This window comes from Mustelus asterias, chromosome 11, assembly GCF_964213995.1.
Source record: "Mustelus asterias chromosome 11, sMusAst1.hap1.1, whole genome shotgun sequence".
NCBI lineage: Eukaryota > Metazoa > Chordata > Chondrichthyes > Carcharhiniformes > Triakidae > Mustelus > Mustelus asterias.
In genome coordinates this window covers 28,759,162-28,785,778 of record NC_135811.1, presented here as the reverse complement: position 1 = coordinate 28,785,778, position 26,617 = coordinate 28,759,162, and the positions used below count along the sequence as shown (strand labels likewise).

The 26,617-nt window shown below is 42.3% G+C and overlaps 1 protein-coding gene across 7 annotated transcripts in view; it reads left to right on the top strand.

Moving 5' to 3' along the window:
* LOC144500437 (fibroblast growth factor receptor 2-like) overlaps positions 1-26,051 on the top strand; it is a 96,676-nt gene extending 70,625 nt beyond the window's left edge. For all 7 annotated transcript variants that reach the window (XM_078223338.1, XM_078223337.1, XM_078223336.1 and 4 more), the window contains 8 exons: positions 4,466-4,587; positions 4,989-5,099; positions 7,302-7,492; positions 8,358-8,480; positions 11,500-11,570; positions 16,444-16,581; positions 19,169-19,274; positions 21,136-26,051. In XM_078223338.1, the coding sequence (XP_078079464.1) occupies positions 4,466-4,587; positions 4,989-5,099; positions 7,302-7,492; positions 8,358-8,480; positions 11,500-11,570; positions 16,444-16,581; positions 19,169-19,274; positions 21,136-21,300 (1,027 nt within the window). In that variant the 3' untranslated portion in view covers positions 21,301-26,051. The remainder of the gene's footprint in view (positions 1-4,465; positions 4,588-4,988; positions 5,100-7,301; positions 7,493-8,357; positions 8,481-11,499; positions 11,571-16,443; positions 16,582-19,168; positions 19,275-21,135) is intronic.
* Positions 26,052-26,617: the final 566 nt, after the last annotated feature.

Sequence of the window (26,617 nt, the reverse complement as noted above, 5' to 3'; positions counted from 1 at the left end):
CTTATGCACTTTATATTTTGTATACCAGAAGGAATATCTGAAATACCTTCTTGATCATCTTATCTACCTGTCCTGCTATATATAGGGATCTGTGGGCACGCAGTCAAAGGTCTCTCTGTTCCTCTACATTTCCTCGGTATCCTACCATTTACTGTGTATTGTCTTGCCTTGTTTGACTTCCCGAAATGTATTACCTCGCACTTGTTCACATTTTCTGCCCACCTAACCGGTCCACTGATAACTTCTCACAGACTACACCTATCTACCTCACAATCAACCACAGGGACAATTCTTTTCTATCATCAACTTCTTAACCATGTCCCCATTCTAAATCATTGATATGAAGGCCGGAATTCTCCGGCTGTTCGGTTGTGGCGGATTCTCTGGTACCACTGGCAGCGCAGCCCCACCGTGGGTTTCCTGGCGGTGTGGGCTGGCTACAGTGGGCATTCCCATTGGTAGCGGCGGGACCAGCACATCTGCTCTCCACCAAGTAGTTGTATCTCTGCTGTTCTGCTTCCAGATTTCTGTCAGTGGTGACCTTTTTGCCTGTCCATCAGGAGACACTGACTAGAAATTTTCTACACTTACACTGCCAATTTATCAGTGGATCTGGGGTGGGTTGATGATGGATCAGAGACACAGAAAAATGTGTAGTCAGTCACAGGGTGGTGGACAGCAGTTGCTTTGGTGTGCATTATATTTTTTACATCAAAAATTTATTCCCGATTTTCTCCCAACAGCAAAAAATGGTCACCGGTGATAGCACATTACAACAGGCTTCAAAGACATGAAGTATTAATCTCTGTCTTTCACAACTGAAACTGGGAAATTGGAAGGTGGTCACGGATGCATTTCCTGTATTAAATGGGAGACATATCTCATACAGGGTGGCACAGTGGTTAGACAGCTGCTTCACAGTGCCAGGGACCCGGGTTCAATTTTGACCTTGGCTGCCCGAATGGAGTTTGCATGTTCTCTCCATGTCTGTAGGGGTTTCCTCCAGGTGATCTGGTTTCCTCCCACACTCCAAAGATATGCAGGTTAGATGGATTGGCCATGCTAAATTGCCCCTTAGTGTCCCAAGATGTGCAGGTTAGATGCATTAGCCATGGTAAATGTGTGGGGTTACGGGGATAGAGTATCTTACCCAGGCCCTCTCCCTACCCTACCAGAGCGTTGGTACAGACTTGATAGGCCAAATGGCCTCCTTCTGCACTGTAGTGGTTCTATAAATGAAGGTGTATCACAGTTCAGTTAATACAGAATATTTCGGCTTACCGTGAAGGAGTTTTTCATTGCTTAGTGAATCCTGGACTGAGCACTGAGCAGAGTGGATAATCAAACCAGGTCATCCACTTTTTATAGTATCAAGGATTAAGAACTAATCTCAGCAAATATTTTGAACAGTGATCAACTGAGAAAACTCTGTTCTAGATAGCAACCAGGCCAATGACCGCTCCAATAGATATTTGTCATTGTCTGAATCAAAAGCTGAAACAAAGAGAGATAGAATCAGGTAGGTTAGAGGACAGACCTTCTAAAAAGTGTTTGTAAAACTGTATTCTTCAAGGAAAACGATGAAATAGCATTCATTTTTTAGATCATCTAGACTTGGTTGTAGCTGTTGGTGTCGGAAATTTCTCCTTGGAATACAAAATATGCAATCTTCTTGGTCTGCTTGTTCCCAGCAAGTATTTCAATTAAATTAGATGCCTCAGTGTACTCTAATTAACGCCTGCATTATTCTGGCCAGTGCTGCAGTCTGTGAACCTACTTGTTGCTTAGAAGCCTCAGGGGAACATAGTAAATGTGGAAAATTTGAGTGCATCAACATTTAAGAAAGCAGTGGTTAACACTAATGTAGGTGGAGTGGGTTTGCAATGAAAGAGAGCTTTGAGAGTCAGCTATTAGATCTTGGGCACATTTCTAGCACAATGAAAGGATTGTAGAATTTGGGTAAATGCACTATCTAGTGGAACTTAAATTGACCATCTGCAAATGTCAATGTTTGTACAACATCACTGTTTAAAAATGCAGTACAAACTAATAGAAAAGTGATATAGGCTCAGTAAAATGTAGATGTTCAGTAGGATTTAAAAATGCATGCTTTATGGGAACATGACTGTTTAATAGAACACTGATACTATTGAAAACATATTTTTAAAAACAAATTAAACTGAACCTCCAATTGTACTTGATCTGTTTAATCTAAATGATGCACCTATAAATCATTGAGACGATAGATGTTGTTCTAGGGGAACCCTGGATGACAAGAGAGATTGTGAGCTCAGTGAAAAAGAAGGAGGAGGCATACATAAATTTCAGGAAATTGAAAATGGATAAGACTCTTGAGGAATACAGAGATAGCAGGAAAGAGCTTAAACAGGGACTTAGGAGGGCAAAAAGGGGCCATGGAATGTCCTTGGCAGGCAGGATTAAGGAAAATCCCAAGGCTTTTTATGCGTATATAAGGAGGAAGAGGGTAGCCAAGAAAAGGTTGGGTCCACTCAAGGACAGTGGAGGGAATTTGTGTGTGGAGCCAGATGAGGTGGGTGAGGTCCTTAACGAGTACTTTGCACCAGTATTCACAAAGGAGGAGGATGTGGTGGATGGTGAGTGTAGAAAGGAGGATGTTGACACTCTAGGACATGTTGAGATCAAAAGGGAGGAGGTATTGGAGGTTTTGAAAAACATTAAGGTGGACAAGCCCCCAGGGCCAGATAAGGTCTATCCCAGAATACTGAGAGGGGCGAGGGAAGAAATTACTAAGGCCTTGGCCAAAATCTTTATATCCTCTTTAGTCACGGGTGAGGTACCAGAGGATTGGAGAGTAGCTAACATTGTTCCTCTGTTTATGAAGGGCACAAGAGACAATCCGGGAAATTGCAAGCCTGAGAGCCTTCTATCAATGGTGGGGAAATTATTGGAGAAGATTCTTAGGACAAGATGTATTCACATCTGGAAGAGAATAGGCTTATTAGCGATAAGCAACATGGTTTTGTGAAGGGGAAGTCGTGTCTCACAAACTTGATTGAGTACTTTGAGGAAGTGAGAAGAAACATTGACCAGGGCAGGGCAGTGGATGTTGTATACATGGACTTTAGTAAAGCTTTTGATAAGGTTCCCCATGGCAGGCTGATACAGGAGGTGAAGTCATATGGGATCCGAGGTGAGCTATTAAGATGGATACAAAACTGGCTTGGGCATAGAAAGCAGAGAGTAGCAGTGGAAGGGTACTCTTCTAACTGGAGGTCTGTGACCAGCAGTATTCCTCAAGGATCTCAAGGCTGTGTTGGTTGTAATATATATATAAATGATTTGGAGGAAATTGTAGGTGGTCTGATTAGTAAATTTGCAGATGGTACAAAAATTGGGGGAGTAGCGGACAGTGAGGAGGATTGTCAGAGGATACAGCAGGATATAAATCGGTTGAAGACCTGGGCTGAAAGATGGCAGGTGGAATTTAACACGGACAAATGTGAGGTGATACGATTTGGGAGTCCTATAGTAGAAGGAATGTATGCAGTAAATGGTAGAGCCCTTAGAAATATTAGCATACAGAGGAATCTAGGTGTGCAGTTCCCTGAAGGTGGCAACTCAGGTGAACAAGGTAGTCAAGAAGGTCAGGGCGTTGCATATAGGAATTGGAAAATCATGTTGCAGCTGTATAAGACCTTGGTTAGGCCGCATTTGGAGTATTGCGTACAATTCTGTTTGCCACACTACCGGAAGGATGTTGATGCATTGGAAAGGGTGCAGAAGAGATTTACCAGGATGTTGCTTGGTTTGGAGGATACGGACTATGAAGAAAGGTTGAACAAATTTGGATTGTTTTCATTGGAGCGTCGGAGGATGAGGGGGGACCTGATAGAGGTTTACAAGATTATGACAGGTTGGGTAGAGTGGATAGTCAGTCTTTTTCCCAGGGTCGAAGGGTCAATTACTCGGGGGTAAAGGTTGAATGTGAGAGGGGGAAAGTTTAAGAGATGTAAGGTGTACGTGTTTCTCACACAGGGTGGTGAATGCCTGGAACGTGCTAGTGGAGGAGGTGGTGGAAGCAGATTCTATATAATAACATTCAAGAGGCATCTGGATAGATACGTGAATAGGCAGGGAATAGAGGGATATGGACCATGTAGAGGCAAGAAAATATTAGATTAGGGAGGCATCTGTATCGGCACAGACTTGATGGGCCGAACGGCCTGTTCCTGTGCTATACTGTTCTTTGTTTTTTGTTCTGTTTTCAGTGGATATTATGACCTCCAATGTTAATTGTTATTTGACCTGCATTGTTTTCCTGGAACATCCTGGCAAGATATGTGGTGCTGTGTAAATCTCCTAACTGATGGAGGGAACATAGGTTCTTTTGGCTGCACAGGACATTGAAGTTTCCATTTGTGTGAAAATTACGAGCAGAACAAGGTTAAAGTCCAGCCGTGCTAATCTCTGTTTTCATTTGCAGGCTGACACTCGGCAAACCCCTTGGGGAAGGCTGCTTTGGACAAGTTGTGATGGCAGAGGCTGTAGGAGTTGACAAAGATAAGCCGAAAGAACCACTCACTGTGGCTGTGAAGATGCTGAAAGGTAAAGAGCAAATTCAAGACCGCATTTATTTATTTTTGGAAAGTGAAGGCTGACCTTGGAGAGGTCAGAGATTCAGTGTCTGACCTCTGCATTTATTTGGTCATCTGAAAATGTTTTGGCTAATTAGTTGAATGCTTACAAGAAAGTCCATGGAATCAAACCCAATAAACATCACAATTTCTGGGCTAACTTAAAAGGTGAGGTGACTTTTGAAAGGATTTTAGCCTATTTTACTGTTTTTGAAGATTATTGGACCAATGAAAGAGGAACACCTTCCATTCAAATGTCTCTCAATCCAAAACAAATTTGAGAATTAGGGTTGCATTTGTATGCATTTTTAAATCAACTAATGGCTCTATTAGGTTCTACCCAAGGTATAATATTAACTTCAATCTTCTCAGATGATGCAACAGAAAAAGACCTCTCCGACCTTGTTTCTGAGATGGAAATGATGAAAATGATTGGAAAACACAAGAACATCATCAATCTTTTAGGAGCTTGCACGCAAGATGGTAAGCAAAAGAATTAACCAAGCTGAACACAGCAACAAATGTCATGATTTCTGCACAGAAAGATGGAGCAGGAACTCCATAGAACTATAGAATCCCTACAGTGCAGAAAGAGGCCATTTGGTCCATTGAGTCTGCACCAACTCTCTGAAAGCGCATCCCACCCAGGCCCATCCCCCCCGTTCTATCCCCGTAACCCTGTGCATTTACAATGGCTAATCCATCTAACCTGCACATCTTTGGACACTGAGATAATTTAGCATGGCCAATCCACCTAACCCACACATCTTTGGAATGAGGGAGGAAACCAACGCAGATATGGAAAGAATGTACAAACTCTACACAGACAGTCATCCAAGGCCAGAATTGAATCTGGGTCCCTAATGCTATGAGGCATACCTTGTATCTGGCAGTTTCTGTCAGTCTTGGTGAAATTTTTCCTTTCCCCAGGCTGGAAACTTTTAACTCTAGAATTGTCTTTCACGGTGCAAATTTTCCTGGAGACTTCTTCCTCTTACTAAAGCTAGGCAAATCTTCTAGCCTTGTTTCAACTCCCCATGAATTTGGACTTTTCAAATCCAAGTGCGAGCTCCCACCCGCATTCTGTGGAGAATCATAGAAACTTCCACCCTCAGAGCTGATGAAGGGTCATCCAGACTCAAAACATTGGCTCTATTCTCTCCACAAATGCTGTCAGACCTACTGAGATTTTCCAGCATTTTCTATTTTTATCTCTCTCCTGGACCCTGGAAGACTAACCCGTTTATGATATTTTAGGAAAGCCTGTAAACCATTATCATAATGTGTCCACCCCATCTTAAAGGCCATCAATGTGTCAGCTTGAATCACATGAGCCTTGTATCCAGTTACAGATACTGAATAGCTATCCTTGACTCTCCAACTCTCTTTTATCTTGAAAGCAAATGGACAGTTTAAAGCACAGCTGCTTAAAAATCTGAAATTTTCAACACTTTTCTGGAACTTTGGAGACTCTCAGTCTATCCACTATTGGCACACAGGCTGCTGCTATTTTCTTCAAGAGTAAACACCTTGCCAGTAAAACAACCTGGGCCTTTTTAAATCTCCTGCTATCAAACCACCCAAGCTGCAGTTTGACTTCAAAACAGGTTACATAATTCCATTCATTGTACCTTAAAATTTCACCCTCGGTTGGGATTACAGTCCCAAAACATAATAATAAAACATAATAATCTTATAAACCTCAATATTAAAATGTTGACCAAGATTTCCAGTGTTTTCCATTTTTATCTGGCGTATACATCGGTAGTTGAATCCACTGAACTAAGATCAAATTTTATTTAAACTGCTCTGGCCAGAAAACCTAAATATTACAGTTTTTCCAAAAATGTCCAGATATTTTTGAGAGCTCCCTTGCTTTGAGGTCACGTGCAGGGTTCGAGAGAGGGGGACGTGCAAGGTACAAAACTCTGGTGCCCATGCCCTTGGCCCTATCTTCAAAAGGATACAATGAAGGCTGTGCACATGCACCTGATAACACGGCACTGTCATGTATGGCTGCCTAAGTTAGTGGAGTTGGGAGTATTATCATTTCTGTCTGAGCAGTGCGAATCCAGGATAGAAGTGCCAGCTCACAGGAGGTGGACAGAGGTCAGGCGCGGGAATGGGGGAGTGCGCGAATGTTGGGATAAGTAAGGGCTGCTTCTAAGTATAAAGTATCGGCGCAACACACCATTTTTATTTGAAGTGTGTTTGCACAGATTTTACTGGAACTGGGGATAACAGGGGAGGGTTGAGAGGGGGAGAGGCTGTACTAAGACTCGGAAACAGGAGAAGCATCAGATTTTTCTCCTTGGTCCTGGTCACAGAATGCTCCATGTGATTCCTCACATTCAGTAGCAAGCAACAGGAAGTTCTGTAAAAAGTGCCTACATTCACACAGCAGACAAGAAAGAAGGAAATGTTCCATCTCTCCATAATGAATTTCAGTTGGTTAGACAAAATGTCATTTAATAATTCGATGGGCTTATAAATCTGACTTGTATCCCAGTATGCTGTATAATCTGAGTCAATTTGTATAGCATTTGTAACACCCTTTTAATAAACTAATGTTAACAAATTAGTGCAACTTGGATCTTTTTCCAATTGGAACATGAGATACTGTGTGTATGGATATGCATAGATATTCTGTGCACTTATTTTAATTTCAATTATTGTCTTATGTAGGACCATTGTACGTCATTGTAGAGTTCACAGCCAAAGGCAACCTGCGCGAATATCTGCGCGCAAGGCGTCCCCCTGGTATGGAATATACGTTTGATATAAACCGTGCATCCGATGAACAGTTAACATTCAAAGATCTCATATCTTGCACTTATCAAGTGGCAAGGGGCATGGAATATTTGGCCTCACAAAAGGTATGTAGCCCTGCAGAGGACAAAGTCCATTGTAAATGCAAAATGTATTGTCAATATTAGAAGAATGAATACAAATTTACAAAGGCTGTTTTTCAGGCGTAATCTAGATCCTCACCTGATTATCACTGCTAATTGACAGCAAACATCTGCGAATGAAACTACTTTAAATACTGTAGATAGAAAGTTAAATATTTAGAGGAAAAAGTGTTAACCGTTTAAGGTCTGGGCAGCGTTATTGTGCTATTCAAATTTCCCACAGCTTCTTGCTAACGTCTTTTTCCGTGGGAAAAATGTGGAGAACTAATATTTTAAGGAACTGCTCAGTGCAGTTCTTTCAGAATAGACATCTGTTCATGGACACAACTCCAATCAGTGCTCTTCATCTGTGAGGATAGAATTTGAATCCAGTCTGGCAAAAATGAAGTGATTGTCTTTCTGGAATTAGCTGTACATTCAGTTTGGCCTACTTCCCACTGACAGTCCGTACTCTGAAAACCAATCCTAATTTGATTCCTACTTGGAAGAGCCTTCTTGAAAAGGTACAAGATTGTGAGACTGGAGGACAGAATCATCAATCTGGGAAAAGAAGCTGAGGTTTTTTTTTAAGTGTGTTGTTGAGGAACCTCATCACTTTCTCTCACCACTCAAAATAAGAAACTTATTATTGGAAAAGATTGTTTCCAAGGATCCTTGTCCCACAACATGTTGAATTACTGCATCATACTTTTTCCCATGTACTCACCACGATTGTAACCCTCATAATCCCCACACCTCATGCCCTCGGCCTGAGAAATAGGTACAGCAGTTGCACGTTTTTAGTCCTTGCTTTCCTGCGTATGTGAACATTTCACTTTTGTGGTTTCAGTGCATTCACCGAGACTTGGCAGCTCGGAACGTTCTCGTTACGGAAAACAATGTGATGAAAATAGCGGATTTTGGGCTGGCAAGGGATGTCCACAATATTGACTACTACAAAAAGACAACAAATGTAAGTTTTCAAGTTGATTTCTCCAGTAAATGCCAAATATTGGCATCTTTACTATTTGCTGCATGTTAAAGCCTTCTTCGTTTAAGTAGCAAGCATCTCAGGAAATGGCTTTGTTCCCTGCAGTTTTCTGCACGTTAACCTCCTCATCTGAGTCATGCCACCAGCCACTGTGGGAGGCATCATTTTTAGGTGGGGGGGGTGGAATTCTGACAAACATTAAAGGGAAGAATTTCACCCCCCTGGGTGTTTCTGTACAAGGGAAGAGTGTATTGGCCTCAGTCAGTCTGATGTATCTCCTGGCAGCAACGTCCTGAGAACAGGCTTTTTTGGTTTGTTGACGGAGGATACGTTATGAGAGGAGACCACAGAAAAACAGCTCAATTGCTAAAGACTCCGCTTCTTTCCAGTGGATTATGAAGGATAATGTCTGTTCATAATCCCTTCCTGTTTTGGACTTTTCCTCCACATTTTCAAGCATGGATGCACTCTTGCAGTATTGCTAGCAGAGTTGGAAAGAATCTTTTACAAGGTTTTATTCAAATGAGGCCAGAATGTCTGCCAAATTACAGTCAAGGTCATTGAAATAGTGACTGCCATATTTATAGTGATTTTATTACTGTGTAGTTCCACTTGACCAGTGCTCTGACAAAATCTTTAAAACTATTGAATTAAAACCACCCCTACTACACTGCCTTACAAGAATTGTTTTGCCTATTAGAAAGTAACTTAGTACCGGCCATTCTGTGCTGGTACACTCTTTGTGCACGGTTGATTTGTGATGTTTCTTTGGCATGGACTCTCTGACTGCCAATTTAATGTTGAACCGGAACCACCTCCAGTTAGTATTGGGTGCACAGAAAACAGCGCGCAATCCTGATCAATTAAAAATCACAACCTTTAAGGTTGAGGTCATGGCGACACATCTGTAGGGTTAGAGTTACTGCTTTTGGCGCAGTTGGCAATCTGGGTGTAAATTCTACCCAAAATTGCACACTTTTCTCATGTTTCTGCTCAAACATAAAACACTGAATCTGCCATGAGCTAGTGCAGTTAGTTGGCAGTGATTTTGAATGTAATTTTTAAAATAGTGTTCTTGTTCCAAAGGCTCAATCGGGCTTCTGTTTTTCAGTGGTGGGCTCTGTGACAAATGACTATAGTAAAGAAACAATCAAAATATTGTCGGACGAGGGCTAAGGGGTAGGTGTAGGGGGTGGAATTTTTTCAGGGGAAGTCCAGAGTTTTCCGCAGTAAGTGGTGATCAGCAAACCTGTGCTGAAAGTGAGTCCAAAGTGGCAATTGCACCAACCTGGACATTGCAAATGAGGTGCTGAGTCTGACTCAGCCGGCTGCAGTGGGGGTTCTGTTGCAGGGTGCTGTCAGGTATGATCTGTCACCTGAGGACTACCAGGACCAAAATATACGAGAAGGAAAGGAGGGGTCAGCACAGTGGTTAGCACTACTGTCTCACAGTGCCAGGGGCCTGGGTTCAATTCCAGCCTCAGGTGACTGTGTGGAGTTTGCATGTTCTCACCGTGTCTGCATGGGTTTCCTCCAGGTGCTCTGGTTTCCTCCCACAGTCCAAAGATTGGCCATTCTAAATTGCCCCTTAGTGTCCAAAGATGTGTAGGTTAGGTGGATTAGCCATGGTAAATGTGTGGGGCTACAGAAGGGAGGGCCTGGGTGGGGTGCTGTTTTGGAGAGAAGGCATAGACCCGATGGGCTGAATGACCTCTTTCTGCACTGTAAGGATTCTATCAAACCAGTAGTGGCAGGACCTACGGTGAGGTAACATCCCATTTTATTACATGACACTGTACTCCCATTCTTGATAATTTTGCAGAGATAACAAGTGGAGGTAAAGCATTTTTGAAGGGAGAGAAAAATGTTAAGTTGAATCACCTACAATGTCAGCCTTGGATCAATGAAAGCACTCTTTCCCTTTAGTTTGAAGGTTGTGGGTTTAAGTACCTCTCCAGATATTTGGCTGTAAAATCCAGGCAGACATTTCAGTGCTGTACTTGGGGAATGCTGCAGCGTCAGAGGTACCGTCCTTTGAATGAGACAAGTAGACATAGAAGATCCAATGACATTATTTGGAGATAAACAGGAGCATTCCGTCAGCAGCCTAGACAATATTTATCCATTAACAATAATCTCTAAGACAAGATACCTTGTGTATGAATTGTTGTGAAACTGCAAAAGATATCTCATCCAGGAAACTGCAGGCGACAAAAGAGAAATGGAACAAAATATCCATATCCAAATATTAATAAATGTACAGTCTGGACATTTTAAAAGCTGAAATTAGTTTCTAATTGCTGACATGATTGATTGAGTAGATTTCTGCAAGCTGCTTTGGCCTTGCCATGACCCTGTTGCAAACTGCAGGGACAGACAGCATCATTGGAATAATTGGGACAGGTGACCCATGCCTATTGAGGCCCAGCAGAGGCACCCAACCCGCTGTGCTGTCGGAATCTGCTTTTACTGAGCAGAGAAGATCAAAGTAGGAAAATAAAATTTTCTCCGCAGGGAGCTTTGGCATTTTAGGATTGATTAACTGTGTGCAAGGCCCTATGTCTGCTCGCATTTGAGCATCCACCACAAAACTGCCTAAATTCTCATAGTAAAAGGGCTGTAAATGTTGCTTATAACATGCAGAATGGACTACCTCCAAGGTAGGGGACAAGAGTAGACCTTCAACTTGAATCTGCCCTGTACTCAGTTAGCCTGTGGCTGCTTTGTACCTCAAATCCATTTACCCACCATTGTTCCATAATCTTTGATACATCGTTCTAACAAAAATCTATCAATCTTAGTCTTGAATATTTCAATTGATCCAGCAATCGCAGACTTCTGGCATGTGTTCTAGATTTCCATAATGCTTTCTGTAGATAAAGCACTTCCTGATTTCACTCCTGACTGGCCCAGCTCTAATTACAAGATTATTCAGATTTAGCGTTGCTTAAATATTTGCAAACCACATATTTTTTGTTTATAAAAGTGTTTTGTGTTCTAGGGTCGACTGCCGGTTAAGTGGATGGCTCCTGAAGCTCTCTTTGACAGAGTTTACACCCATCAAAGTGACGTGTAAGTACTGATGAGTCCACCAAATGGACACATGCATTTCCAATGTTTGGCTGTGCTGCCAGGCTGTAATGTAATTGACATAAATGCTGTAGGATTATTGCCATGCAGTTTTAAGTACTCATAGAATGCCTACAGTGCAGGAGGAGGCCATCCGGCCCATCAAACCTGCACCAACAACAATCCGACCCAAACCCTATTCCTGTAATCCCATGTATTAACTCTGCTAATCCCCCTGACACTCGGGAGCAATTTAGCATGGCCAATCTACCTAACCCGCACATCTTTGGACTGTGGGAGTAAACCAGAGCACCCGGTGGAAACCCACGCAGACACGGGGAGAACATGCAAACTCCGCACAGTCACCCAAGGACAAAAGTCAAACCCGGGTCTCTGGCGCTGTGAAGCTGCAGTATTTGCCACAGTGCCACCCCAAGTACTGAGAAACAAGAGTGCTTTCATATTAGTAAATCGTTAGTTTACCTCCCCCGAGATAGACATATGCAATTGAATAATTGAAAATTATTTTAGCTTGACAATTCTGTTTTACTGTATTTCAAAATCTGAAATAGAAGAACATTTTTATTGGGTCTCTATACGGGGAGACTGATTTGACATTCTTGAGCAGATCTGAGAGAGGATATTAATGGTAGCCCAAAAGAAAAATTCTTATCGTGATGCTCACTTAATTTGAGTTCTTGGAAACCAGCGTCCATACACTATCTCCTCTCATTCATACCCTGAATCCTTTGTTCTGCTAGCAGAATCATAAACCCAGCTGCCCCTGGAACTATGGGCAGAATCTTGTGTCCCTCCCTTCTGTCTAATTCGGTGGGGGGGCGGGGTGCATTGAATCGGGCAGAAGGGTGGCAGGTAGGGTCCCCACCATCTTTCCACTTCCACCCTCATCGATCAGATCATAGAATCGCTGGTGTGCATAAGGAGGCCATTCAGCCCACCAGGTCTGTACCAACTATTAACCAGGCTTAATCCCTAACCCCACTAACCTAAGGGTCAATTTAGCATGGCCAATCAATCTAACCTGCACATCTTTGGACTGTGGGAGGAAACCAGAGCACCCAGAGGAAACCCACACAGACACGGGGAGAACATGCAAACTCCACACAGTTACCCAAGGCAGGAATTGAACCCAGGCCCTTGACACTGAGGCAGCAGTGCGAACCACTGTGCCATCCTGATTTAAATCAGTTGTGAGGAGGCTCACGGAAAGCCTTCCTGTCCCACTGCAAATTGAGGCCGGTAAGTGCCAATTGGTACCCACTTAAGGACCTCATCCCGCTGCTGCTGGTATTAATCACCAGGTGAGGAGCATGACAAGTAAAGCCATGTGGGGTTGATTGTGGGCAGTTCCGATCCCAGTTGATGTTACTACAGGTCCCAGAATGGAACTCTCGATAGATGTAACTTGTATTTTCTGTTTAGAGACGTGGATGAACAGTCACAGAATTGCCAATTAACTTTTAACAGAAGAATCAAAAATATTTATTAAACATTAAAAAACTGACTATAATACAGTACTCCTTCACTCCACCTGGATAGCACAAGTTGCAAAATATATCTTGTACTATAATTTTCTCAGCAAGTACCCAGTCCATGTAAACCAACAGGCAAACTATGGTCAGACACACCACACTCTGAAACCAAGTGGCAGACGCCACCCAGTACAGCTTCTGTGGATTTCTCATCTAATCCCCATCGACACTTGTCACACTGTGAGCCAACTGGTCTCACTGGAACTCTGACTACCGAGTGTTTCCAAACTCTATTCTCGAGATAAACCATGCCTTGGAATTTTCTCCCAAACAAGGCTTTCCCTCAGATGCCTTCACCAAGAATTCACTTCCAGGATTTCAGTCTCTCCTTTCTGGAATCCTCGGTCTTGGATTGCCACATGTATTCAAACTTCCACACAATCCCTCAGGTACCCAGCCACGCCAACAGAACACCATTGCTTTACAGGCTGTATTAGGGTGTCTCCAACCTTCAGATGTCTGGCTTCTTGCTAGGCAAGTTCACCAGGTCTGCACCTTTCAGCTCTGTCATTAACTGGCAGCCTCTCTCTGCACCTTTCTTTAATCTCAGTGAATAGTACCTGGTTCAGATTCCAGTTCTTTGTCCTTTTGAGTCAGTCTTCCTGGGACTTCTCTTTCATTCCTGGTTTCTAGAACTATCTGTTCTTTAGCTTCTGGAACTTGCTTTCTGCCCCTTACACCATTGGCCTGCCTCTGCTGGCATTTTCTGTGAGAGCTGCTTTCTCCACAGATACTTGGTACCAACTGAATCATAAGTACACATGTTTTTCAGTGTGGGCCCCGGTTGCTGAGTAACAGCTTAGTTTTTTTTACCTGTATGCTTGCTTTTACATAGTAAAACTTAAATTACAACGCAGGCATAGTTTGAAATGAAACCAAAAGCCATAGACATGTTGTTACCCTTTGTTGAATGTAAAGCTAAGGTTTTAACCTTTCTTGTGCAGAAAAAAAGAATTAAACTTACTTAAAGCTATAACTTATTTATAATAGCCACAATCTTTTTTTTAGATTATTTAAACTACCTCGGTTTCCTGACACCACTCCAGGAGTGTGGGAAGCGGTGTTCCATCCCTTCTTCAAGCCCAATATTGGGAGGGGGGATCCCACTGAGAGCTGCCTGCTCTGCCTGCCAACTCCCCTCCAAAGCCTCAGATGGGGTGTGATAGCTGGCAACAGCTGCCAGTTCCCCAGTAGCACTACCATTGCTTGGAGCTTCCAGCCTCCGGTTGGTCTTTGATCCAATGGGAAGGCCATTTTCTGGCCTGTTCAGTGCATGAGAGAAACAGGATGTGGGGCCCTTCCCAAAAAGAGGCGACTTGGGGCTCTTGCCAGCTCTCTAGCCGACGGGCAAGAAATCCGTTTCTCCACAAAATCCCACCTTGTGATTCTCCCATTGGGAAAAAAGAAATATCTGTGGTCACTTATATAACAGGAATCGACTCATTAAAGTTGGCTCTGATTCTTACCTAAACATGCGTCAGTATGAAAACAAGTTGGAGTCCTGAAAAAAATCATTAATTATGTACTCATTAATTGCCTTAACCCAGCTGGGAGAACCTCGTTTTAATGCAGAGTTGGAGGCATCAAAGGAGACATTTCCAGACTGTATCCAAATGGTACAATGAAAAATGGTCAATTCAGATCTGTAAAAGATTGGTACTCTTGTATATAAGGCCGAAAGAAACCAGCTGCTTTTACACAGACAAGTTCCTTCATCATACTCTTGATGGCTACAGTACAGTCAAATAAACCACATTTCTCTGCTTTTGTCAACCAGCAAGTAATTCTCAATTATAATCGATCCTTTACATGGATTAAGTTAAAGGAAATGCATACATCAGAAGTAACAATTTCCTGACAGATAGATGGCCAACAGTGGTTACTAATCTATCTGACTTCAAAGCAGATTGGGAAATTAAGTTGTTATCTCCCTCTGTTACTGTAGGAGGTTTTAGTGATGCCCACAGACATCCAGCTGAAGAATGATTTTACTTTTGCCTGTCCAGCACATTCTTCATCCTATCAGCAAGCTAAACCAGCTAATCTTTGAATTTCATATTGAAGAGCTCAATAGCCCCTCATCTAATCTGGAGTGTCAGCAGGTCTGCTGGTTTTTAAAACAAGCGAGCAGCACAACTCACTGAGGAAGTGGGCTATCGGGTTGAGTCTCCTCAAACTCTTTTTGCAGAATGTTAAGACAAGCACCTGATTTTGAAAGAGAAACATGCCTGGCTCTGGTTTAAAACTCCAGTGAGACTCGTGTACCATTTAATAAAAATACAAGCGCTCAATTCTTGTTTGTGTTCATTTAATGAAGGAAGGAAGTGTAACCAGAGAACCAAATTTCCTAAAATAAAAATAGTGATTTGGTATTCTTAGTGAAAATATGAGCAAATAAAATCATTACAAACCCCACCAGGCCTTCGCATCATGAAAGGTTCAATTAAAAAAAGCAGAAATAGGTCTACTTTGGTGGTCACAGTACATGGAAGCTTTGTGATGGGATACTGCCTAATACAGAGCAGGCATGTCCAAGCCTCAGTGACTGAACTGTGATTCATTAACCAGCATGGACATTACAAATGGTCTCAGCATCTCTGAGTCGGTTAGTGGATACATTTATTGATCTCCGGACAATGTGCCCGTCATCTACCTGGCAGCCCTTGCCCCCACCACAGTTTTACTAATGGCGGGGGCGTACGCCCTAATCCTCCCACCATTGCTAGGGCCTGCCAGCTTAGTCCCAGCGAGACTCCTGAACCCTTGAATTCCCAATCCACCACTGAATACTCATGCCCCAAGTGCAGTACTGCTCCTGCGCCCATTGGCTGGTACCAGAGAATGGAGAAGTGCCAGCCTTTGATTGGCCAGCAGCTCTCTCGGGTTGGACGTCTTGTATCTGGGGGAGGGGTTGAAACCTCCATTTGCCATTCGGTGGCTGTGGGGCTGCTATCCCTCAGGCACCCCCCTACCAACGAGACCTTTTAGCCAAGGGGTTGGGCACCATAGCAGCCCATAAAATCCAACCTTTGATCACAGTTCATTTACCCCCTCTTGTACATAATCATTGGGTGGTGGCAAATTGGAATTAGTTGCAATACGCTATAATGAAGTAACCCATGGACACATGCAAAACAGTTACTAGATAAGATGCTACAAGACTGCTAGTGTCCATGGAATTGTGCTGTTGTATGAGTCCGTGCCTTCAGTACGGTTGAGGTAGGGGACGAATACTGTGGAGGGAGGGGGTACAAGGATAGAGAGACAAGTTGGAAGAAAGTGAATTTTCTGGAAACTCTTACTAATGCTCATTTACGTTACAGATGGTCATTCGGTGTGCTGATGTGGGAAATCTTTACCTTGGGAGGATCTCCATATCCAGGTATTCCTGTCGAAGAACTGTTCAAACTTCTAAAGGAAGGTCACAGGATGGACAAACCAGCCAACTGTACCAATGACCTGTAAGTTTGTGATACTGTGCTTTTGTAAGGCAGAATTGTGAAATATAACTTAAGAGGATGGCCCAAAGATAGTCTGCCATGTGTCGCTGTACTTCTTATCCATGGATGTTCTATCAGCGCATTTTGGGCATTTCTACCTCGGGGCTTTTTTGTTGTGCATGGCACGGCCTGAGAATGGAAAACCTATCCCCCTAAATTTAGGTTTATTCTTTGACAGGCACTGATTTTCAGCAGTAATCAAAGCCTTGTGATTGCCACTATTAATTCCCTGTCTAGAATGAGTAACAGTTTGGGTTTATAGATGGTGTTTAGGGAATTGCTGGCCACACCTATTGATGACCCATTTACATTCAGCTTCCCTGAACTCGTCCTGGGAAATCCTGATTTCCCTGGTCAAAGATAATTTAAAAAGAGGCAGAGGCTGATTCTGTAAGGTCTGCACCATAGTTGATTGCCTGTGATTTTTGAAGTGCCTCTGAAGAGGATGAGCTGGGCCTTTGCCTGCGCTGATGCTACTGTGACAGGAGAGATTGTTCCTGGCCTGCTACCCGAGCTTCCTGGGACAGGACTCACCAGGCAGCTTGCCAAAGGGATGCTGTAAAGATGCTCATTCACCAGTTTAGGGAAAACACAACTTGTTTATTTACAGGTTAAACTATACAAAGGCTTTCACCCTCGTGGCTGCAATCGGCTCCCGAGATGACTCTTGAGTACAGAAGCCTGGTGATTCCCCAACCCTACTCCCCGATTGGTTCCCATGTCATGAGACCCTTACTCTGCAGATTGACCCTTAAAAGGACAATCGTCACAGATGCCCAGTGATACTTGGCACTGTGGTCAGCTCCTGGACCATTGCTGCTGATTGAGCAATCTATGGGATAAAGAGGCAGCGACTGATTCTGCAAAGTCTCCACCATAGTACATTTTTTCTCCACCTGTCCATGTCAAGGAAGATTGCATGCAGCTCTGTAAGCAGTGGGAAAACTCTAATCTGAGGCTTGTCATCAACTTGCCCAAGTTACTCTCCTTTCTGGCAGCGCTAGGTCCTGGCAGGGGAGGGGGCTGGTGCTGTGATGTCACGTTAATGATCGGAGACAGGAAATGCCTTCATTCCTGGGCCTTAGCACTCCGGGTCTGCTGCACCTGGGCAGAATTGGCCAAGAAAATCGGCTTTGATACAAATGGCTGTTGCAGGAATAGAAAATGTTGCATTGGTGAAAGTAGGGAAAGCCTTTCTGAAATTGGAATTAGAGCCAAGCAGAAGAAGCTTTCCTTTGCATCTGCCTATGTTACACCTGACCTTGGAATAGTTTGGAGTGGCATTTGTATCAAAGCCAGAGAAACAGTCCATTTCCCAACAATAACATCCCTTGTGTGAACTCAAATTTTCATCTAAAACGTGCATTGAAAGCTTTAAAAAGTTGCTGCTATATTCAAAGGTTTTAGATTCTATGATATGGCAGTTGTGTATAAGTAACAATTCCAATGGTGACAATTCCAGAATATTCTTTGACAGGTACTGATTTTCAGCAGTAATTAAAGCCTTGTGATTGCCACTGTTAATTCCCTTTCTAGAATGAGTAACAGTTTGGGTATTTAGATGGTGTTTAGGGAATTGCTGGCCACACCTAGCGGTAACCCATTTAAATAAGATTACTCACAGTGCAAATGCCAATCTACAGCCACGAACCAAACATTCAGTCTCTTACAGCATTCAGCAGGGGTACCGACCTTTTAGTTGTTCGTGACAGTTAACCTGCCAAAGAGCTGAGCACCTTTCCCAGGTCTTTGTCCATATACTAATTAACAATGTTACTGTATGTTCTAAGCAATAACTTTGTACATTATTTGCTAGCAGTCCTTATTTATTTACAGATATTCATTTTAAATGGCGGCACGGTGGCACAATGGTTAGCACCGCTGCCTCACAGCACCAGGGACCCGGGTTCGATTCCCGGCTTGGGTCACTGTCTATGTGGAGTTTGCACGTTCTCCCCATGTCTGCGTGGGTTTCCTCCGGATGCTTTGGTTTACTTCCACACTCCAAAGATGTGCGGGTTAGGTGGATTGGCCATGCTAAATTGTCCCTTAGTGTCAGGGGTCTAGCTATGGTAAATACATGGGGTTATGGGGATAAGGCCTAGATGGGATTGTGGTCGGTGCAGACTTGATGGGCCAAATGGCCTCTTCCTACACTGTCGGGATTCTATGATTCTAACTGCTCTCAAAAGCTACAGTGCAAAAAGCACTTGATGGGATTTTCTGAGTTTAAATCCTCAGAGCCATCCAAACATATTTCTGCAGTCTTCAGGCTAACTGCCAGGACTTTTCCCTGGCCACCAAAAGTTAGGTTTAAAGTCTTGGAACTATAGACATTTTTGATCACTGAAAGCTGACGACAGATCAGAAATGAAAAAGATATATAACCATTATTCTTTACACTCCGATTTGGCCTGTGGCTGCGTTATAGAAAATTGCTAAGCAACAGGGAGAAAGCTTTTACTGTTTGTATTACAAATTTATGCCAATCACTTTAATTGCAAAGTAGTATGATGTGAGAAAAATGCAGTTCTTATCTACGCTGTAGGTACATGATGATGCGAGATTGCTGGCACGCTATCCCTTCCCAGCGACCAACCTTCAAACAGCTGGTTGAAGATTTGGACCGAATTCTCACTTTAACATCCAGTGCAGTAAGCTCACTCTAATACTTGTTTGTTTTATTCAGCAAACTCAATTCAACACATGATAGCGCCCCCCACACATGTTTGGTCCATAAATGTTATAAAATAAACAAGAGCAGCTCCTTTTTACCTCATGAGTTAGGCTTTGTAAGTTGTGTTTGATGCAACATAGACTGCCGGACAACAATCTTAATCGGCCGAAGACTCATTGGGTGGGATTTTCTGGCGGCAGAGATGGTTGGAATTTTCCGGTCCCGCCGATGTCTCCGGCGTTTTGTGCGGCTCACCCGTTCTGCCACCAGGAAACCCACTGCAGGGGGGCTGCCTTCGACAGGACTGGAAGGTCGCAGCCAACAGGAAGGGCCAGAAAATCCATCCCATTGTTTGAAGAAAAGCACTTTTCCTGCTGCCCAATTAATTGGCACCAAGAATCAGTAATCTTTCTCAAGTGACATCAAAGCACAATAAGAGATGAGTTCCTGCTGCTGATCACAGTCCAAAATGGTGATGGTCTGCTCAGGATCAATGAAGTGCTTGATAGTGACATTTGGCTCCAACTACTGGTGCACACTAAAAATGTGTACACTTGCTTTTTGGAGAACATCCGTTACCGTTGTTTGTTGCTGAAGAATGCAAACGTGCAAAAGCTGTGTTCCTTCCCTCTTTGTTGTTATCAGATTTTAAAAAAAAATAAATCTCAAGTTCAAAGCTAATCTTAAATTAACTGTACTTTTCAGGCTATAAAGTTAACCATTGCCTCTTGGGTTAAAGTTGACTTGGAGAGTAATAATTCAGTATTAACCTTGGGTGTGTAGGTAATTTATATACCCATGAACTAGAGGCTATTTACATGTTAATCGTAGTTCAGGCTTGTAGTCTGCATTTCTGCCACACATTATGTTAATGGGGTTTATGTTTACAGCATGACCTATCGAAACTTGTGGCAAATATATCAGGTAGGCGATTTTGGATTGAAATGATCATTTGCTGGATGTTTAAATTTGCAGTCCTGTTCTTTGATACTATATTACATTTTGGAATATTGTACAGTTTGAGCAGATGAGTTATACGTGAAATCTCTGATTGTAGTCTAGTGCACTTACAATACTTGACCAAATCAGTTTGTGGACAGTAACATTTCAAAATCATAACGAAGCAGGTAAGTAGGACCGTAATAGGATGTTTTTTTCTACAACGTCTTAACATATATCAGTGGTTCCCAACCAGCGTCCCACAGCACACTGGTGCTCCGTGAAGACCACCCTAACATTTGTCTTCAGCTCTGTCTTTGGCATCTTCCAAGACCCGACAAATCTTAGGCCTCCCGCGCATGCGCCAGCTGAGAAAAAGCCGTACGTGCGCAGCTTCGATTTTCTATGTTGGTTGGGCCGATGCACATTGGCCAACGGGACTTGGGGATGAAGACCAAAGTCCCATGCAACCAGCACAAAAAGCGAAAACACAAAGAGCCCAAAAACCCTGGGAGAAATGAGAGAGACAGGAAGAGGTTTAAAAAAAACAGGAGAGAGGACAGAGAGAAGTTAAAAACAAGGTTCCCAGTAGGGGATGAAGACAGAGAAAATAGGAGGTGTGCCTCAAAGATTGTTTTGTAGTATGCCATGACATATAAAAGGTTGGGAACCACTATTATATTTATCAGTGTGATAGGTAGAGTTATAGGTTTAATGTAACATACATTATAACTTTTCAGTAGCTGTGCTAATGCATTATGGCTTTCAAATACATTTGTTTTTGACTTAACATAATTAACCCACAAAAATTTGATTATGTAATGTATAAGCAAAGATACAAATGGTCGAAATGACAAGACTTTAATATATTTACTATCTCTGCACCCCTCTGTTGACAGGACTATTTGGACCTCTCTGCACCTCTAGAACAGTATTCACCCAGTTATCCTGATACAAGGAGTTCCTGTTCATCAGGAGATGACTCTGTGTTCTCTGACCCAATGCCCAATGAGCCATGTCTTTCAAAATATCAACAGCAGATGAATGGTACCGTTAAAACATGAATGAAAAAGCCATCACTTGCCAAACTGACTTCAACGGTGGCCTCCTCTGTTTCCGCACGTGTCTTCAAAGAACTTGGGCTCCAGAATAGAACGTTGATTTGATGCGGTTATTATGGAAAGGATTTGGAACAGGCTGTTCATGAAGAAATGCACAGCCAAATATCTTTTGTTGCAAAAAGAAGACGGAACAAGTCTTAAGACCAGAATTTTGCTTTGGTGACCAGTCCCATTTTCATTCCATTAAAAGCTGACTAGTTGGACTTTGGGCAGAACTTGAAGGAGGAAGTTCTGCCGAGATTGTTAATTTTGTAATATTGGAAAATTTATCCAGCATGGAACTTGAGAGTTAAAATACATGCTGGCTGTATTTGTAAATATACCCAAATATGTAAAAATATATATTATATATATATTATATATATATATTTACAATGAATTATTTTTTGTATGGATATAAAGGTGATTCTATTGCAACCAGAAAATGAAAGCAACTTTTGTTAAATAGCTAATTGCTTTTTGAAAACTGTTTCTGCAGCAACTCCTAGCACTTCAATTAAGAAACATTTTCAAGACACTTAAAATATTCTTTGTTTCAGGGAATAATAATTTATTTAACTGATTTGGTATTTAATGACAACAGTTAAAACAATTAATCTTTGATGTTTCTTGTATCTTGTGTGGCTTTTGCTAGACAGCACATAGACTGACCTGTAAAGCACAATTGTTTGGGTGTTTCCTTGGCTCTGTTTAAGTAGTTGCCTGTCCAGAAAAGTGTTGTATTTGGAAGAAGCAAATAGGTTTTCAGTTGAGATTTTGCACAGGGATAACATGTCATATTAATGCTTCCAAATTTTACCCTCTACTGAGTTTGAATGCAAATTAATGTACAAATGTAGTGATCCAACAGGGAAATTACTTGACACGACATGGTTTTGGTCACAATTGCTAACTTTTCCTCCACTGTGATAATGGTGAAAAGGGCTGGGGGCAGTTGGGCGGAAATTGGATGATAAGAGTGACCTCCTTAATCCCGTCTTAAGCACAATTTTGTCCTTGTCAATGCCCCCTCCTTCCCTGCCTAATTATGTAAATAAATACTGGTGGTGGCACATTAACGTGGGTGAGGCTCCGGGGTCATTCCTTCCTTACTACCATTGTCTCTCGATGCCCAGGGACTGTTTAATAATGGTGGTGGTAGACCCTGAGGCAGTGACAGGAAGATGCCAAAGTTCTTCAGTGGAGGAGGGTCTAGTGAAAGTTGCCTCATTTCTTAACTCTCCAAAGACGTCACAAAAAGCCTTCTTTCCTGTTCATGGTGTGTTTGTTCCTTTAACTGACTAGTTGCCTACTCGCTGATGTCCTGCTTCAGCAACACCATCATTCTCCTTAGCAACATTGTGCTTGCCAATAGAACCAGGAGTCCTGCCAGGATGGTGCTGTACTTTTGAATTGAGCCTAACATCAGTATGGGGTCAGGATTAAGGCAGGTGCATAGCTGCAGATACCAAGATCCCTCCCAGCCTTGATCCTATTTGTAACATCTGATAACGTAAACATCAACAAAAGCTGCAAGTTTTATTCCAACAGTCATGCCGTGGCCCAGAAAAATATGAAAAAGGTATTGCAATTAACAATTCTTCACACAATTACAAGATGGTGGGAAGAATTCTCCTGTTTTGAGACTAAATGCCGTGCCGGGTTGGGAATGTGTAATGTTTCCCGTTCCAGGGACCAGCAGGAAAACATGCCAAATCTTCTACCCTGACTTCATTATACATGCTCTGGGTGTTTTACATCGTATTCAGTGGTGGGGCAGGCCTGGATGGCGTGTAGTCTGTCATTGTGTCCGGGTGCCATATTAAAAAGATGTCCAACATCACTGACCCACTATTGAGAAGGTGGACCTCCTGAAAATGAAGATAGATCTCTGGTAGCACTCTGAGACCATAAGATGGACCTCCTGAGGATGAAGATGGATCTTCAGGAACATTTTGAGGCTGGAAGATGGATCCCCTCCAGGACACCGAATCTGGAAGATCCACCTGCAGATGCTCCCCTGAACCACTGCTGTGCTGTTCCAGTGTCCCGGGTTGCAGGTGGCCTCCGTCCTGAACTCCAGAGGCAGCTCCAGGCTGAGCCCCAGCCGCTGCATGCCATGTTGTGCAAACATGTTTCACACCAGCATGTTTTCCCGCTTACATCGTGGAGAATCTGGCATCGGGGAGGGTGGGGCCTTTATCTGCATCCTATTACCTGCCTATAAAGGTGGTTCACGCTGTCCTCTGGTGGGTTTTCCGATCCGCCATGAAGGTCACCAGTGGAAGTTCCTGCTGTAAATTCACGCCAGCGTGAAAGCAATCTTTGGGTCGGGTCGCCCTCCATATGCTCCCCCATGCCCGCCATCGAACACGCCAGTGGTGACTTGGGAGAATTTTGCCCCGTGTCTATAATATCACCAGACTTTCAAAAATACCTTGTCTAATTATCTGAATATGAACAGTCCAACCTCTGTTATTATACATTTCCAAACATGCAACCTATCAACAGAATGTGAACGTGGTTTCGGTTTTAAATTTGAAATGCAAGTTTGTACAACCTAGATTATTAAAACAATTAGCAATTTTATTAGCGGAAGTAATAAGGTCTAAAAATGTTCCCGTTTGAAACTCCAACTGTTCATGGACACAAATATTGTTAAAATTTAGAGTCAGTTGCGAAATAGAAACAAAATCAATCTGACATGATAAAATTCTAAGTATGAAATAATTACTTTTTATATCTGACAAGACCGTGGTGGTTTTGCTTGGCATTGCATTGGAATAGATGTAACCAGATTTATGAGCATGTCATCTAGCTAGCCAGGGCACACTCTGTTCTGGTTTGTTAAATACGATGCAGTATCATATATGTGACTGTTCAGGTGCCCTAACTAATTACCTCCATTGTTTTCAATATTATAATTTCCCAAGAAATTTGGTTCAATATATCAGAAATATATGGTCATTTTATTACCTCCAGTAATGACTGTGAATTTTCCAATTAGTGCCAAAATGACCAGCAAAGAAAGAACATCTTTTCAGGTCATCGAGATTTTGGAGGACACAACTTATGTGATCTCAATTGTCAGAATACACGCTTTTCCATGTATTTGGGACCAAACATATGGGGCGGAATTTTCCCGTCCCGCCCGCCACAGGAATCGTAGCAGGCGGGACATGGATCATGCACAGGTCAGTTGACCTCGGGGCAGGATTTTCTGCTCTTGTGAAGCACATGGCCAGAAAATCCCGCCCACTTTCTGCTGAGACCAAACACGCGATCTGCCCTACTCAAAGTCTTATAATATCTCAGAAAAATGTTGTTGACCTTGAATCATTTATCAAAATAATACATATTCAAGTAAGGCTAGTCTGCTAATTTCAGAGGACGAAACAGTGGGTCAGATTTCTGGAGTAGAAAATTGATTGATGGTGCAAAACAGACCTCTTTTATTAGATGTTTTATACCCGTTTCTCCAGAAAATACGCATCTTGCTTTCCAACAGTGAACTCGGTTTGTAGACAATGGAAAAGCTTGTTTAGCTAGCTTTTGTGTGTTTTTTTTCTGCCTTCTAAATAATGTGGCATTCAGCTTGAGAAGCACTCGCTCGCTGTATGACCTATTTCCAGATCAAGATTTAAAAGTGCACTTTAGCAAAGATGAACTTGCAGCTATCGGAGTTAGATCACCTTAGCCAAAAGAGGTTGCCGCAAAATACAGGTGTAATCGTTTTGGATTAACCCCCAAAGATATGTGGATTGGGTTGATCGGCCATGCTAAATTGCCCCTTAGTATTAGGGGGACTAGCTCGGGTAAATGCATGGGGTTGTGGGGATGGGGCCTGGGGTGGGCTTGTGGTCGGTGTAGACTCGATGGGCTGAATGGCCTCCTTCTGCACTGTACGATTCTATGATTAAATGTGAGCCACTTGACACATTTTCACACATGACCGAGCATGTTGCTTGTTTAGTTAAGCTACAAAAGCTTGCCACTTCAATTAAGACAGAAATATCACCAATTCACAAGAATAATGAAGATTATCCCGTATTCTCTTTCAAATTAGTGTGTCGGAATGGAATCAGTAGAAGAAACAACAATGCAAGATTTGTTTGCCTGAATTAAAATACACGTAGTAATTAGATACTGTAATAAGTTGTGAGGTACAGGAGAACCAGCAAGACCAAACTGTAATATAGCTGCTTTGCTTCCATGGTTCACTCTTTTCTACATTCCAGTACTTGTATATTTTTATAAAGCATTTCTGATCCTTTGTGTCATAATGTCGAGATTTGTGCATGAATTTCATACTACGATGTACATCTAATTTATTGAATTTTTTTTTACAAAAAAATTTCTATTTTGTTGTTACAGTTTTTCAAATACTTAAGAGCCTAGCTAAGGCTGTAAATGATTTGTTTATATGAAAGATTTGCTTCTATATTATACTGTTTCCCCCCCCCTAAATACTGCTGGGCACATTTCTATTAAGCAAAAAGAAAATGTAACCAAAAACCTTTACCTAGTTTAATTTGCCTTCAAAAGCCAAGGGCCATGCTCACTTAATTTAAATGTTTATAATTTGTTTTCCCTGAAGTGTTCTTGTAAAATTGTTGACCGGCACGGAGGTATTTAAATGTTTTGTATTTCGTTGAAGCTGATTATTTGAGAGATCCGAAAGGAGACAATAAAATATTCTAAACGCACCATGATAGTAGCAGCCTTTGTTTCACGTGTTCAGCTATTAGTAATAAGCAATAAATCGAAACTTTAGCCATCAGTCATCCAGCTGTTGTTTTGAAATGGTTAGTTGCTCAGGAATATAAATATCACCTTTGTTTGACTATGGGTGTTAACCTCATCGCTCTTACTCAAAGATTAGCAGTTGATGGTGTGGAACACAAGAACTTTGTACAGAAAAGCCACACGTTGTTCAGGTATTAGGGCATATTTATAAAATGTTTTACAGCAGTAGGTGATGGGTTGACCAGTAGTATCAATATGCACAAGTCAAAATTCTGAAGGGGTGATAATATACTGGAGGTGACTGTCGTCACTGTCAAGCAAATGCCAGCACAGCCAAGAGGAAATTGTAATCACTATTTATTTTGTTAACACTGTTGCGCTAATCACTGATTACCTGAAGTATTTCAGATGCACGTACCATAATTTTGGGACATCAAGTTCTGTTTGTTCACCAGCCCAGTTTACATATCGGAGCGAGATTATGGCTGTGTACACCACCTGAAATATGGCAGAGGTTTGTTAGTCACTATTGCCA